This window comes from Lampetra planeri, chromosome 74, assembly GCF_965212315.1.
Source record: "Lampetra planeri chromosome 74, kcLamPlan1.2.h2, whole genome shotgun sequence".
Lineage (NCBI taxonomy): Eukaryota > Metazoa > Chordata > Hyperoartia > Petromyzontiformes > Petromyzontidae > Lampetra > Lampetra planeri.
In genome coordinates, this window is record NC_136179.1 from 4280781 (window position 1) to 4297741 (window position 16961).

At 48.0% G+C, this 16961-nt stretch overlaps 1 protein-coding gene across 1 annotated transcript in view; it reads right to left on the reverse strand.

Annotated features, from left to right (window-relative positions):
* Positions 1-16961, reverse strand: part of LOC144737839 (uncharacterized) — a 75977-nt gene that overhangs the window by 38346 nt on the left and 20670 nt on the right. Inside the window, exons 8-11 of the mRNA XM_078620713.1 lie at positions 15668-16438; positions 3789-4591; positions 1743-1824; positions 798-1024 (exon numbers count right to left, since the gene is read on the reverse strand). Coding sequence (XP_078476839.1) covers positions 798-1024; positions 1743-1824; positions 3789-4591; positions 15668-16438 — 1883 coding nt within the window. The remainder of the gene's footprint in view (positions 1-797; positions 1025-1742; positions 1825-3788; positions 4592-15667; positions 16439-16961) is intronic.

Here is a 16961-nt window from a genome sequence, read left to right on the forward strand (position 1 = left end):
TAATATAACCTCACAAAAATAAACATAAAACAATCACCAAAACATGTCTATTGTGTCCAGCCACTTTGAACTCCCCACCAACCAAGCATATATACACCGCCCGCGAAGCGGGCGGCGACTGCTAGTTTCTATTTATTTCATTGTGTGTGGTGTGAACGTGTAAGCAATGTGGGATATCGATGTACACAGATATGAACAATATCAGCAGACAAGACGACTTTCATACTCTTTGGTTCTTTCAGTAAAGTCACGGAGGTAGAAAAAAAAATAATAAATAAATCACGACGTTTCGGTCGTCCTCAGGCGAAAACATCCAGACATGAGGACCGCCTGGATGAAAACCAGCATGGAAGGGGCCCAGTGTGGGGCCGGCTATGCTAAAGGCATAGTCCCGTGTATGTGTGACGTGAGGTCTCCTGACAGCAGTCATTCTCCGCTGTAGTCCTGGCATCGGCTGCTCAGCTTCATTCCCCAGCTGTGGTCCCAGTGGCACCGTCTCTCTGGGGAACCGTGTGGTGTGTGTAGCGAGTATCACGGGGTGGGCAGGAAGTGTGGTGATAGTGGTCACGGTTGGCACCAATGCACGACCACCGCCACCACCCCTACTGGGCGGTGGACCTGCCACCACAAAGCAGCACGCGGCGGAGGAGTGAGGCGATCGCTCTCGCCACGCGAGCGAGGCCCCCTCGCTTCCTCTTCTTTTCGTGCATCTCCACCTGCACCTCTTCCGTTTTCTCCTCCGTCTCATCCTCCTCCATCCCCTCTTCTTCATCCTCCACCACCATCTTCTCCTCTACCTCCTCCTCTTCCTGCGCCACCTCTATCTTGTCCATCTTCTTCTCCTCCGCTAGCACCATCTCTTCCTCCTTCATCTCCTCCTCAACTTCCGGCAACACCATCTCCACCACCGTCTTCTCTTCCTCCTCCACCACCATTGTTTCCCCTTTGTCCGTCGTCTCCATGTCCTCCACCACGACCATCTGTTCGTCATTTGCTACCCGTAAAGTCGTCTCCCGCCAAGTTACTACATTACATAAGAAATAAGCATGTAACCGTCGAATAAGAGGAGAGCGGCCTCCTCGACGAGGGAGTGCAACCCAACGGGTGCAATCCAAAGGGCATGAAAGCATGATTTATAATATTATATGTTTGAGTTTAACATGTGAGAGTTTACAATGTCTGAGTTGATCAAATGCGACGATCAAGGGCGTCAATCGGGTGCGATTGATCAAAGTCTTTAATCAAAGGCGTCATCCCATCACTCGCCACCACCTCCCTGCGTATATAACTTCAAAAGAAGCAACAACAGCAGCAACAACACATTTCGAGGGCGACGCTGCTACTTCTTATTCTGCTGCCCGGCTATTTGTATCCGGGCCCTGCTCTCGCGGGACCGCACACGTCTTTGGAAATGATTGCGATGATCACGTCTGAACTGAAAATTAAGTGACTAAATATTACTTTGTTTAACCATAACTGTAAGTAGGTTAGTGTCATCATGGCTCAGCGAAAACTACTCATGAATGAACTCACTGTTTAATGACAGAAATTGTAATCATTTTGGCTGCCCGTGTAGGACAAGTCACCTTCCTTGTCTAGACGCATTCTAAACATAACACTGTCCTTTAATATGTTGCTAAAATAACGTCTACACCCTATTCAACATGAAGCCACATCACGCCCAGAGGGAGGAGACCACGAGGGAGACGGCCTCAACTTGAAGAGAAAGTTGACAAACTCACGGATGCCATCACCTAGCTGCTGCAACGCCTGTCGGATGAGACGCTGCGTCCCGCGGCACCAACCAGGCGAGTAAATGAAGAGCTGAGCCCGAATCGGAAGCCGCCACCCGAACATCAGCAGCAGTAGATAGCGTGATTCTAATAGGACCACGTTGTTATTATAATAATTGTAATGCGATTAAAACCGCGCACCTCCCAGGTTGCATTCGCGACTCCCGATGTGCATCTACATATAACATACATTCTAGCTCAGTGTAATTCTAATACGACCATAGTGTTATTCTAATCATTTTAAATCGATCCTAATCCCCCAGTTCGCATATCCGACCCCCGGTTCGCAAGTCCAACGGACATACATATTACATACATACGACCATAGTATGTATGTATGCATACATATGTGCAGTGTGATTCTATTACGATCACATTGTGATTATAATACTTCTAATGATATTCTAATATTGATTTGAAGCTTTCGTGACTGCAGGAATTAATACTCGTTGGTTCTTTCGGTAAAGTCACGTAGGTGGAAATAAAATAAATCACGGTTCGGACGAAACACAAGCGCACATCTTCAGGTGAGAATCGCGATATCCGCGATGTCTGCTGCGAGCAGCACGATGTCTGCTGCAGACATCGTTTCGGGCGCTTGTGTTGCGTCCGAAACGTCGTTATTTATTTTGTTTTACTTCTTCCTACGTGACTTTACCGAAAAAACCAAAGAGTATAGATATTCTAATACTGTCCCTCCGTTTACGGTCTTATAAATTATATAAAAAAAACTAGTTTACATTCGTTTAATGTTTAATGTTATCTTTAAATCGTTACAGTTTACATGTTTTAGAGTACAAGTGATCTCCAGTATACTTCGGAATTAGGAAAAGGAACGTTGCTAAACTATTTATAACGGGGACCTTTCCCCTCTAGGAACACATGTTGATGGTGGAGACATCCAAGACGTTGCCGGTTAAGGTCAGACTTGTGTTGCTGCTGCAGCAGTTGCTGCTGCAGTTGTTGCTGTACACTATACATACATATTAGCGATTCTTATACGACCACACTGTGATTCTAATGCTTCTAATGATATTATAATACCTACTAATACACTAGTTTATAATCGTTTAATCGTTGGTGTTATCGTTTATAGTATTACAGTCTACATGTTATCGAGAACAGTTTATCTCCGACATACTTCGGGATTAGTGACTGGTACGTTGATGAACGATTAACTACGGGGACCTTTCCCCTCAAGGAACACGTGTTAATCGGGTAAAATAAAGAACGGACAAACATTTGTTAAAAATACGTTTTTATTCATCTGCAATCATTTTGACGTCAAAACTCGAAGGGAATATTTATTATGTCCTATGTTCACACATTTCCAGTACAATGCAAACCATTTCCGTTCCAGGAATACCAAAGCGTTGAAGTTTCATTCCCCATGATTTCCTTATTAGTTCACCACATGTGTTCACTGTGCGTCTATGTTGAAGTCAAGGCCATATATCCAACGAACGCGTCATCAATGTTCATCCTGAAAACCGGCTATCTAAAGTCGATTAATACCAATCAAAAAAGCTATATACTTGAAAAAAAAACCCGTTTAAAATGTTGAGTAAAGATGTACCTACAGACGCATTCCAACTTTAGCTCAACAGGAACACTTAACGACTACAATTGAACCCTCTCACAACCAGTGCTCATCACACCACTTCGGCAAGTAATCCGATAACATTACAAACCACCACTGTGCACGGAATTAAACTCACAAAAACTGTAGAACTAAAATGGTCAAAATTATACACAAAAGTACTCGATACGGATTAAAAGGTATAACCACGTGACAATATTTTTCAGTCACCCCGAGCTCTTTGGTTGACTCTCGAGCCACTCCATTACATCCAGCCATCTCTCGGGATCCAACTGCATGGGATCGAAGGTGGAAACTTCTTCAGGACTCATTGCAGCACCTTGAATTTCAGCTTTTGATTTCAGTTTCCTATCATTGTGGACCTTCTGATGCCTGTTGATGTGTTACTTGTGTGCAAATGTCTTCCCACACACAGAGCACAGGAACGGCTTCTCGACTGTGTGTGTTCTCTGATGAATCTGAAGATGTGATGACCTTGCAAATTTCTTCCCACACACAGGGCACAGGAATGGCTTTTCGCCCGTGTGTGTTCTCTGATGACTCTGAAGATGTGATGAGTTTGCAAATTTCTTCCCACACACAGAGCACAGGAATGGCTTCTCGCCCGTGTGTGCTCTCTGATGAATCTGAAGATTTGATGAGTTTGCAAATTTCTTCCCACACACAGGGCACAGGAATGGCTTCTCGCCCGTGTGTGTTCTCTGATGACTCTGAAGATGTGATGAGTTTGCAAATTTCTTCCCACACACAGAGCACAGGAATGGCTTCTCGCCCGTGTGTGCTCTCTGATGAATCTGAAGATGTGATGAGTTTGCAAATTTCTTCCCACACACAGAGCACAGGAATGGCTTCTCGCCCGTGTGTGTTCTCTGGTGTCTCTGAAGATGTGATGACTGTGCAAATGCCTTCCCACACACAGGGCACAGGAATGGCTTCTCTCCCGTGTGTGTTCTCTGATGGTCTTGAAGAGTTGCCGAGTGTGCAAATGCCTTCCCACACACAGAACACAGGAATGGCTTCTCACCCGTGTGTGTTCTCTGATGACTCTGAAGATGTGATGACTTTGCAAATGTCTTCCCACACACAGGGCACAGGAATGGCTTCTCGCCCGTGTGTGTTCTCTGGTGTATCTGAAGATGTGATGGTCGTGAAAAGGACTTCCCACACACAGAGCAATTGAATGGCTTCTTGTCTCCGTGTGCGTGGGGCTTTGGAGAGCGTCTCTGCTCCATGTGAGCGTAGTATCAGCAGCTGTGTTATCGAGTCAAAAGTACGCTATCGGCCGCAAGGATGTTTAGCGTTGAGTTTTAGATTTTGTTAACTGCTAAAACAAGAACGACACTCTAACCGAGATGCAAAAAAATCTCGCTAATGTGACGGCGAACACGTTTAAGAGTTTAATCGCGAAAATAGACACTTACTTGGAGATTCACGGTATATCGATGTCTGGAACCCGTCTGAAGATGTCGCCACGAACTTCTCGACGCAAAGTCGCCTCACTGTCGACACAGCAATTGTGCTCGCCAGGCTGCGTTGTCTCGCGGTTGAAGGGCGATCAGCAGATCGACGAGTCGAGCGTCCAACCTCATCAAGTTCCCTCTCGAAATGGCATCGAGCTCTGCTTCTGAGCCGCCTTATAACTCCCCCCCTAGGATCCAATGTTTTGTCTTTCAGGATATTTGCATTCGATTGTTAATTTTGGAAGGTACAATCCGCATGTCTATTAACATACCGAAGGGTAATGTGCCCATTGTGCTTCATGCATGAATATGTAAGTGCATCTCAGTGTGTAATTGTGCGCTTATTTTGAATAAATGGAAAAACTTTGTCCTCGATTTAAAGTGAATGCAGAGAAATTAGCATGTAACTTTAGAAAAGGAAGAGAGCGGCCTTCTCGACGAGGGAGTGAAACCCGATAGGTAATATTCTTTTACAGCGTTACAATGGATAGGTTGTAGTTCATAGGTTATAATATTATTATGTTTCACTATGATAGAGCTTAACATGTGAGAGTCTACAATATCAGAGTTGATCAAATGCGACGATCATGGCGGGTTCAGGTACAGGTCATAGAGGTGGGAGATGTAAAATTGGAATGCGGTTCACATATCCGACCCCCGGTTCGATTGAACAGATAATTTACGTACATATCTGTATGTCCCCCAAGTTACTCCGCCCATGGTGGGGTCAGGTAGAGGTCATAGAGGTTGGTGCTGTAAAGACAGTGCATCAACTAAGGGACAAGTGGTGACAACAAGATAGAGAGAGAGTTCGAGAAGGGAATGCGAGACCAAGTGTGGGCGTAGGTTCACGCCGAGAATGAGAGAGGGGGAGGAACGAGGTTCGGGGCTGTGTAGTCATTACAATTGCAATGATCACGGGCTTATATTGAGTTTGTGCGTTTATTGAAACATATGCAGATATTGTATATTGCTATTGGATGTCATTGAGATGGAACATAAATGGAGCTGTGGGGGCCGTTGGCCCCCGGGGTCTCTCCCGCCATCATCCCCTATTCCGTTTATGTTACCCCACCTCCCTAATACCCGCTAGGGTTTCGCCGGCCTTCGAACGCGACGCTCCTACCCATACGGCTTCACGCAGCGCTCCCACGCTGCAAGCATACGTGCGCACGGCATCATCAAACAAACGCCATACTCCCCCTCTTTACGCCGCTACGTAAAGCTCTCGCACGCTGCGAGCGTGCGCCCGTCTACAGCCCTGTGCGGCACTCGCCACCACGTCGAATAACCACGTTACCAATGCGCACCCGTATCCGACACACAGCTCCCCGCGGCACCCACTCACCACGGAGCACTCACGTTGTGATCGCACACCTGTATCATATACGTAGTGAACACACGCGCACCGCTCTGCGCAGCGCTCCCCCGAGGCGAGCCGCAGCACTACAGAACCACTGCGTACACACGCTTCCCCACGCGCTCAGCTCCGCGCAGCGCTCACTCACGTGGCGAACCACTGTGTGCACCCGCGCCCCCACACGCTCACGCTGCACGACAAGATCACGCGAGACCACGCTTCGCTATTAATGATTTATTATCTGCTACCTGGTAATTTAATGTTATGTCAGTATGAGTCGACGAGGCTGGCCTATCCTACTTCCCCTGGACCTATTCCCTATTTATCGGCTTACGATACCCTGTCACCTTGCTACTCACGGGTCGAAGTATTCGGTCGTCCTGTGGCTTTTCCTCTATGCCGTCGGGGCACGTCGCGCGGACGTCCGGAGGCAGAGCTGGAGCTGCGTCTGGTCGCCTGGCGCAGGAGTAAGAGCGCGATTTCCCCTTTGCGCTCCCCATTTATCCTCCCTACCTCAAAGGGAATGCGGCTCTGGACAATAGGCTCGCGACCCTCTGGCACGCGCACCGCGGTTCAGGGCGCTTTTGATATGCTACTTAATGCTCAACCTGCGCGGCGCAAATTCCAATCAATCCCTTTCTCACGCAGGCCCCACCATTATCGCAGTTTATGCGGCGGCGTCCGTCACAAAGGTGCGCCGTGGGAGTTTGTGCACGGCTCCCCGCGTGACCCCGCTCTCCCGATTAGTCATACTAACAGCCTTATCCTTTAACTTCCCTAACAATGGTGCCTGCGTGCCCGAGCGTAATTATGCCGTCCCTCTGCTCCCTGTGCGGGGGTGCCTGATTATGCAATTCAGATGCGCTGCGTGTTTTCTAATGATGCTCCTCCATCACAATGCTTATTCCCTCTGCCTGCCCCATCGATACTTGCGTGTGTGGGGTGTGTGGGATGCGTTTCACCCGCGGTGGCCGAGTGGCCCCTCGCTGCGACCTTGCAATCTTAAGGCCGGTCGCAGCGCCGCGGTGCAAAGTAGCGTCGGGGGAGGTCGTCCAATTCCCTAGGTTGCCGGAAACCGTGAAAGTTTAATCCCGATAAGGGCTTCTCGGATAAAAACCGGTCGGCCAGGTGACCTCCCCTCGGAGCTCTATGGGGGGGGGGGGGGGATGCGTGCGGGTGTGTTCATGTGAGGTGAGGTGAGGGGGACGCGGGGTCGGCTCCGTCGCTTGGTGGTGGCGAGGTCGGAGATGGGGCGCCTGCTGAACTCTTTGGTTATTTAATTAAAAGTCACATAGGCATAAAATAAATCACGACGTTTCGGGCACAACACAAGCGTCCGTCATGTTGGAAAGCATGGTCTGCTGCTGAGGCAGACTGTTTTACAACGTTTGAAATGGGTGTAGACCTCGGGTCATAAAAAAGTGGCCGGGGCTAGTGATGTTCACGTGAGAAATTAGCATGTAACTTTAGAAAATGAAGAGAGCGGCCTTCTCGACGAGGGAGTGAAACCCAATAGGTAATATTCTTTTACAGCGTTACAATGGATAGGTTGTAGTTCATAGGTTATATTATGTTTCACTATGATAGAGCTTAACATGTGAGAGTATACAATATCATAGTTGATCAAACGCGACAATCAAGGGCGTCAATCGGGTAAGTTTGATCAGAGGCTTTAATCAAATGCGTCATCCCATCACGGAACACCACCTCCCTGTGTATATAACTTCAATAGAAGCAACTACAGCAGCAACAACAGCAGCAACAACACATTTCGAGGGCAACGCAGCTACTTCTGATTCTGCTGCTTCCGCTGCCCGGCTATTTGTAGCCGGGCACTGCTCTCGCGGGACCGCACACGTCTTTGGAAATGATTGCGATGATCACGTCTGAACTGATAATTAAGTGACTTAAGATTACTTTGTTTAACCATACCTTTATGTAGGTTAGCGTCATCATGACTCATCGAATACTACTCATGAATGAACTCACACTGTTTGATGACAGAAATTGTAATCATTTTGGCTGCCCGTGTAGGACAAGTCACCTTCCTTGTCTAGACGCATTCTAAACACAACACTGACCTTTAATATGTTGCTAAAATAACGTCTACACCCTATTCAACATGAAGCCACATCACGCCCAGAGGGAGGAGACCACGAGGGAGACGGCCTCAACTTGAAGAGAAAGTTGACAAACTCACGGATGCCATCACCCAGCTGCTACAACGCCTGTCGGATGAGACGTTGCGTCCCGCGGCACCAACCAGGCGAGGAAAGGAAGAGCTGAGCCCGAATTGGAAGCCGCCACCTGAACATCAACAGCAGTCGATAGCGTGATTCTAATAGGACCACGTTGTTATTATAATAATTTTAATGCGATTAAAACCGCGCACCTCCCAGGTTGCATTCGCGACTCCCGATGTGCATCTACATATAACATACATTCTAGCTCAGTGTAATTCTAATACGACCATAGTGTTATTCTAATCATTTTAATCCGATCCTAATCCCCCAGTTCGCATATCCGACCCCCGGTTCGCAAGTCCAACGGACATACATATTACATACATACGACCATAGTATGTATGTATGCATACATATGTGCAGTGTGATTCTATTACGATCACATTGTGATTATAATACTTCTAATGATATTCTAATATTGATTTGAAGCTTTCGTGACTGCAGGAATTAATACTCGTTGGTTCTTTCGGTAAAGTCACGTAGGTGGAAATAAAATAAATCACGGTTCGGACGAAACACAAGCGCCCGTCTTCAGGTGAGAATCGCGATATCCGCGATGTCTGCTGCGAGCAGCACGATGTCTGCTGCAGACATCGTTTCGGGCGCTTGTGTTGCGTCCGAAACGTCGTTATTTATTTTGTTTTACTTCTTCCTACGTGACTTTACCGAAAAAACCAAAGAGTATAGATATTCTAATACTGTCCCTCCGTTTACGGTCTTATAAATTATATAAAAAAAACTAGTTTACATTCGTTTAATGTTTAATGTTATCTTTAAATCGTTACAGTTTACATGTTTTAGAGTACAAGTGATCTCCAGTATACTTCGGAATTAGGAAAAGGAACGTTGCTAAACTATTTATAACGGGGACCTTTCCCCTCTAGGAACACATGTTGATGGTGGAGACATCCAAGACGTTGCCGGTTAAGGTCAGACTTGTGTTGCTGCTGCAGCAGTTGCTGCTGCAGTTGTTACTGTACACTATACATACATATTAGCGATTCTTATACGACCACACTGTGATTCTAATGCTTCTAATGATATTATAATACCTACTAATACACTAGTTTATAATCGTTTAATCGTTGGTGTTATCGTTTATAGTATTACAGTCTACATGTTATCGAGAACAGTTTATCCCCGACATACTTCGGGATTAGTGACTGGTACGTTGATGAACGATTAACTACGGGGACCTTTCCCCTCAAGGAACACGTGTTAATCGGGTAAAATAAAGAACGGACAAACATTTGTTAAAAATACGTTTTTATTCATCTGCAATCATTTTGACGTCAAAACTCGAAGGGAATATTTATTATGTCCTATGTTCACACATTTCCAGTACAATGCAAACCATTTCCGTTCCAGGAATACCAAAGCGTTGAAGTTTCATTCCCCATGATTTCCTTATTAGTTCACCACATGTGTTCACTGTGCGTCTATGTTGAAGTCAAGGCCATATATCCAACGAACGCGTCATCAATGTTCATCCTGAAAACCGGCTATCTAAAGTCGATTAATACCAATCAAAAAAGCTATATACTTGAAAAAAAAACCCGTTTAAAATGTTGAGTAAAGATGTACCTACAGACGCATTCCAACTTTAGCTCAACAGGAACACTTAACGACTACAATTGAACCCTCTCACAACCAGTGCTCATCACACCACTTCGGCAAGTAATCCGATAACATTACAAACCACCACTGTGCACGGAATTAAACTCACAAAAACTGTAGAACTAAAATGGTCAAAATTATACACAAAAGTACTCGATACGGATTAAAAGGTATAACCACGTGACAATATTTTTCAGTCACCCCGAGCTCTCTGGTTGACTCTCGAGCCACTCCATTACATCCAGCCATCTCTCGGGATCCAACTGCATGGGATCGAAGGTGGAAACTTCTTCAGGACTCATTGCAGCACCTTGAATTTCAGCTTTTGATTTCAGTTTCCTATCATTGTGGACCTTCTGATGCCTGTTGATGTGTGACTTGTGTGCAAATGTCTTCCCACACACAGAGCACAGGAACGGCTTCTCGACTGTGTGTGTTCTCTGATGAATCTGAAGATGTGATGGTCGTGAAAAGGACTTCCCACACACAGAGCAATTGAATGGCTTCTTGTCTCCGTGTGCGTGGGGCTTTGGAGAGCGTCTCTGCTCCATGTGAGCGTAGTATCAGCAGCTGTGTTATCGAGTCAAAAGTACGCTATCGGCCGCAAGGATGTTTAGCGTTGAGTTTTAGATTTTGTTAACTGCTAAAACAAGAACGACACTCTAACCGAGATGCAAAAAAATCTCGCTAATGTGACGGCGAACACGTTTAAGAGTTTAATCGCGAAAATAGACACTTACTTGGAGATTCACGGTATATCGATGTCTGGAACCCGTCTGAAGATGTCGCCACGAACTTCTCGACGCAAAGTCGCCTCACTGTCGACACAGCAATTGTGCTCGCCAGGCTGCGTTGTCTCGCGGTTGAAGGGCGATCAGCAGATCGACGAGTCGAGCGTCCAACCTCATCAAGTTCCCTCTCGAAATGGCATCGAGCTCTGCTTCTGAGCCGCCTTATAACTCCCCCCCTAGGATCCAATGTTTTGTCTTTCAGGATATTTGCATTCGATTGTTAATTTTGGAAGGTACAATCCGCATGTCTATTAACATACCGAAGGGTAATGTGCCCATTGTGCTTCATGCATGAATATGTAAGTGCATCTCAGTGTGTAATTGTGCGCTTATTTTGAATAAATGGAAAAACTTTGTCCTCGATTTAAAGTGAATGCAGAGAAATTAGCATGTAACTTTAGAAAAGGAAGAGAGCGGCCTTCTCGACGAGGGAGTGAAACCCGATAGGTAATATTCTTTTACAGCGTTACAATGGATAGGTTGTAGTTCATAGGTTATAATATTATTATGTTTCACTATGATAGAGCTTAACATGTGAGAGTCTACAATATCAGAGTTGATCAAATGCGACGATCATGGCGGGTTCAGGTACAGGTCATAGAGGTGGGAGATGTAAAATTGGAATGCGGTTCACATATCCGACCCCCGGTTCGATTGAACAGATAATTTACGTACATATCTGTATGTCCCCCAAGTTACTCCGCCCATGGTGGGGTCAGGTAGAGGTCATAGAGGTTGGTGCTGTAAAGACAGTGCATCAACTAAGGGACAAGTGGTGACAACAAGATAGAGAGAGAGTTCGAGAAGGGAATGCGAGACCAAGTGTGGGCGTAGGTTCACGCCGAGAATGAGAGAGGGGGAGGAACGAGGTTCGGGGCTGTGTAGTCATTACAATTGCAATGATCACGGGCTTATATTGAGTTTGTGCGTTTATTGAAACATATGCAGATATTGTATATTGCTATTGGATGTCATTGAGATGGAACATAAATGGAGCTGTGGGGGCCGTTGGCCCCCGGGGTCTCTCCCGCCATCATCCCCTATTCCGTTTATGTTACCCCACCTCCCTAATACCCGCTAGGGTTTCGCCGGCCTTCGAACGCGACGTTCCTACCCATACGGCTTCACGCAGCGCTCCCACGCTGCAAGCATACGTGCGCACGGCATCATCAAACAAACGCCATACTCCCCCTCTTTACGCCGCTACGTAAAGCTCTCGCACGCTGCGAGCGTGCGCCCGTCTACAGCCCTGTGCGGCACTCGCCACCACGTCGAATAACCACGTTACCAATGCGCACCCGTATCCGACACACAGCTCCCCGCGGCACCCACTCACCACGGAGCACTCACGTTGTGATCGCACACCTGTATCATATACGTAGTGAACACACGCGCACCGCTCTGCGCAGCGCTCCCCCGAGGCGAGCCGCAGCACTACAGAACCACTGCGTACACACGCTTCCCCACGCGCTCAGCTCCGCGCAGCGCTCACTCACGTGGCGAACCACTGTGTGCACCCGCGCCCCCACACGCTCACGCTGCACGACAAGATCACGCGAGACCACGCTTCGCTATTAATGATTTATTATCTGCTACCTGGTAATTTAATGTTATGTCAGTATGAGTCGACGAGGCTGGCCTATCCTACTTCCCCTGGACCTATTCCCTATTTATCGGCTTACGATACCCTGTCACCTTGCTACTCACGGGTCGAAGTATTCGGTCGTCCTGTGGCTTTTCCTCTATGCCGTCGGGGCACGTCGCGCGGACGTCCGGAGGCAGAGCTGGAGCTGCGTCTGGTCGCCTGGCGCAGGAGTAAGAGCGCGATTTCCCCTTTGCGCTCCCCATTTATCCTCCCTACCTCAAAGGGAATGCGGCTCTGGACAATAGGCTCGCGACCCTCTGGCACGCGCACCGCGGTTCAGGGCGCTTTTGATATGCTACTTAATGCTCAACCTGCGCGGCGCAAATTCCAATCAATCCCTTTCTCACGCAGGCCCCACCATTATCGCAGTTTATGCGGCGGCGTCCGTCACAAAGGTGCGCCGTGGGAGTTTGTGCACGGCTCCCCGCGTGACCCCGCTCTCCCGATTAGTCATACTAACAGCCTTATCCTTTAACTTCCCTAACAATGGTGCCTGCGTGCCCGAGCGTAATTATGCCGTCCCTCTGCTCCCTGTGCGGGGGTGCCTGATTATGCAATTCAGATGCGCTGCGTGTTTTCTAATGATGCTCCTCCATCACAATGCTTATTCCCTCTGCCTGCCCCATCGATACTTGCGTGTGTGGGGTGTGTGGGATGCGTTTCACCCGCGGTGGCCGAGTGGCCCCTCGCTGCGACCTTGCAATCTTAAGGCCGGTCGCAGCGCCGCGGTGCAAAGTAGCGTCGGGGGAGGTCGTCCAATTCCCTAGGTTGCCGGAAACCGTGAAAGTTTAATCCCGATAAGGGCTTCTCGGATAAAAACCGGTCGGCCAGGTGACCTCCCCTCGGAGCTCTATGGGGGGGGGGAAATGCGTGCGGGTGTGTTCATGTGAGGTGAGGTGAGGGGGACGCGGGGTCGGCTCCGTCGCTTGGTGGTGGCGAGGTCGGAGATGGGGCGCCTGCTGAACGGCTTCGTGGCGGCGGCATGACATAGCCCCCCGAGGTGCTGGTCCCCGTCCCGGGTTGACTGGAGCACCTTGCTTGAGCCGCGCCCACGAGGAAACGCTGCGGGGTCCGGGGGGTCCGTCCGGACCTCGTGGCTGGTCTCGGGGCTGGTGGCTCCGTCCTCTGCAGCTCCTGCGGCGGCCTCCTCCTCCACTCCAGCGGCTCTCCCTGTCCCTCGGTACCTGCGGGCTGGGGTACAAACTCAGAAGCGGAGGGGTTTAGGGGCCGTCGTCCGCGCCGTCCCCTGGCGGGGTCGGGGCGTCTCGGGGGCCCGGCGGGGCCCATGTAGGGTGCGAGGCCCCCCAGCACGAGGGGTGCGGGTACTCCGGGATTTCGGGGCCTTCGGGTGACGGGGTTCTCTCTCGCCGGGGCCGCTTTCCACGGTTTTAAGCGGCGGACGTTGACCACCGTCTCTCGATCCCTCTCCCCGCAATAAATTAGTACCGTCCAGGGGGATATCTGCCGCACCACGGTCCAGGGTCCCCGCCAGTAGGACGTCAGTTTCCCCACCTGCCCGGCCCCGACGCGAGGAGTGTGTAGCCACACCTTAGCGCCTGTCAGGAATAAGGGGGGTTCCATGCGTGGTCGGGTGCCCTGTTCCTGCCGCCGATGCGCGGCTTCCCCTTGCGGGTATGCTCGGCCTCGGGCTTCTCGCAGGGTCTCCAACAGGTGTTCCACGGGGCGGCTTCCCTCCTCCGTTTCGGGCGTTTGAGTTGCGTCCGAAACGTCGTTATTTATTTTGTTTTATTTATACCTACGTGACTTTGCCGAAAGAACCAAAGAGTGTAGATATTCTAATACTGTCCCTCCGTTAACGGTCTTATAAATTATATAAAAAAACTAGTTTATACTCGTTTAATGTTTAATGCTATCTTTAAAGCGTTACAGTTGACATGTTTTAGAGTACAAGTGATCTCCAGTATACTTCGGAATTAGGGAAAGGAACGATGCTAAACTATTTATAACGGGGACCTTTCCCCTCTAGGAACACATGTTGATGGTGGAGACATCCAAGACGTTGCCGGTTAAGGTCAGACTTGTGTTGCTGCTGCAGCAGTTGCTGCTGCAGTTGTTGCTGTACACTATACATACATATTAGCGATTCTTATACGACCACACTGTGATTCTAATGCTTCTAATGATATTATAATACCTACTAATACACTAGTTTATAATCGTTTAATCGTTGGTGTTATCGTTTATAGTATTACAGTCTACATGTTATCGAGAACAGTTTATCCCCGACATACTTCGGGATAAGTGACTGGTACGTTGATGAACGATTAACTACGGGGACCTTTCCCCTCAAGGAACACGTGTTAATCGGGTAGACAGCCAAGATGCTGCCGGTTAAGGGCACACTTGTGTGACGGAGATCCTCCACCTGAAATTATCTTAACATATTTTTTCTAGGAACATTGTAAAATAAAGAACGGACAAACATTTGTTAAAAATACGTTTTTATTCATCTGCAATCATTTTGACGTCAAAACTCGAAGGGAATATTTATTATGTCCTATGTTCACACATTTCCAGTACAATGCAAACCATTTCCGTTCCAGGAATACCAAAGCGTTGAAGTTTCATTCCCCATGATTTCCTTATTAGTTCACCACATGTGTTCACTGTGCGTCTATGTTGAAGTCAAGGCCATATATCCAACGAACGCGTCATCAATGTTCATCCTGAAAACCGGCTATCTAAAGTCGATTAATACCAATCAAAAAAGCTATATACTTGAAAAAAAACCCGTTTAAAATGTTCAGTAAAGATGTACCTACAGACGCATTCCAACTTTAGCTCAACAGGAACACTTAACGACTACAATTGAACCCTCTCACAACCAGTGCTCATCACACCACTTCGGCAAGTAATCCGATAACATTACAAACCACCACTGTGCACGGAATTAAACTCACAAAAACTGTAAAACTAAAATGGTCAAAATTATACACAAAAGTACTCGATACGGATTAAAAGGTATAACCACATGACAATATTTTTCAGTCACCCCGAGCTCTCTGGTTGACTCTCGAGCCACTCCATTACATCCAGCCATCTCTCGGGATCCAACTGCATGGGATCGAAGGTGGAAACTTCTTCAGGACTCATTGCAGCACCTTGAATTTCAGCTTTTGATTTCAGTTTCCTATCATTGTGGACCTTCTGATGCCTGTTGATGTGTGACTTGTGTGCAAATGTCTTCCCACACACAGAGCACAGGAACGGCTTCTCGACTGTGTGTGTTCTCTGATGAATCTGAAGATGTGATGACCTTGCAAATTTCTTCCCACACACAGGGCACAGGAATGGCTTTTCGCCCGTGTGTGTTCTCTGATGACTCTGAAGATGTGATGAGTTTGCAAATTTCTTCCCACACACAGAGCACAGGAATGGCTTCTCGCCCGTGTGTGCTCTCTGATGAATCTGAAGATTTGATGAGTTTGCAAATTTCTTCCCACACACAGGGCACAGGAATGGCTTCTCGCCCGTGTGTGTTCTCTGATGACTCTGAAGATGTGATGAGTTTGCAAATTTCTTCCCACACACAGAGCACAGGAATGGCTTCTCGCCCGTGTGTGCTCTCTGATGATTCTGAAGATGTGATGAGTTTGCAAATTTCTTCCCACACACAGAGCACAGGAATGGCTTCTCGCCCGTGTGTGTTCTCTGGTGTCTCTGAAGATGTGATGACTGTGCAAATGCCTTCCCACACACAGGGCATAGGAATGGCTTCTCTCCCGTGTGTGTTCTCTGATGGTCTTGAAGAGTTGCCGAGTGTGCAAATGCCTTCCCACACACAGAACACAGGAATGGCTTCTCACCCGTGTGTGTTCTCTGATGACTCTGAAGATGTGATGACTTTGCAAATGTCTTCCCACACACAGGGCACAGGAATGGCTTCTCGCCCGTGTGTGTTCTCTGGTGTATCTGAAGATGTGATGGCCGTGAAAAGGACTTCCCACACACAGAGCAATTGAATGGCTTCTTGTCTCCGTGTGCGTGGGGCTTTGGAGAGCGTCTCTGCTCCATGTGAGCGTAGTATCAGCAGCTGTGTTATCGAGTCAAAAGTACGCTATCGGCCGCAAGGATGTTTAGCGTTGAGTTTTAGATTTTGTTAACTGCTAAAACAAGAACGACACTCTAACCGAGATGCAAAAAAATCTCGCTAATGTGACGGCGAACACGTTTAAGAGTTTAATCGCGAAAATAGACACTTACTTGGAGATTCACGGTATATCGATGTCTGGAACCCGTCTGAAGATGTCGCCACGAACTCTCTCGACGCAAAGTCGCCTCACTGTCGACACAGCAATTGTGCTCGCCAGGCTGCGTTGTCTCGCGGTTGAAGGGCGATCAGCAGAGCGACGAGTCGAGCGTCCAACCTCATCAAGTTCCCTCTCGAAATGGCATTGAGCTCTGCTTCTGAGCTGCCTTACTCCCCCCCTA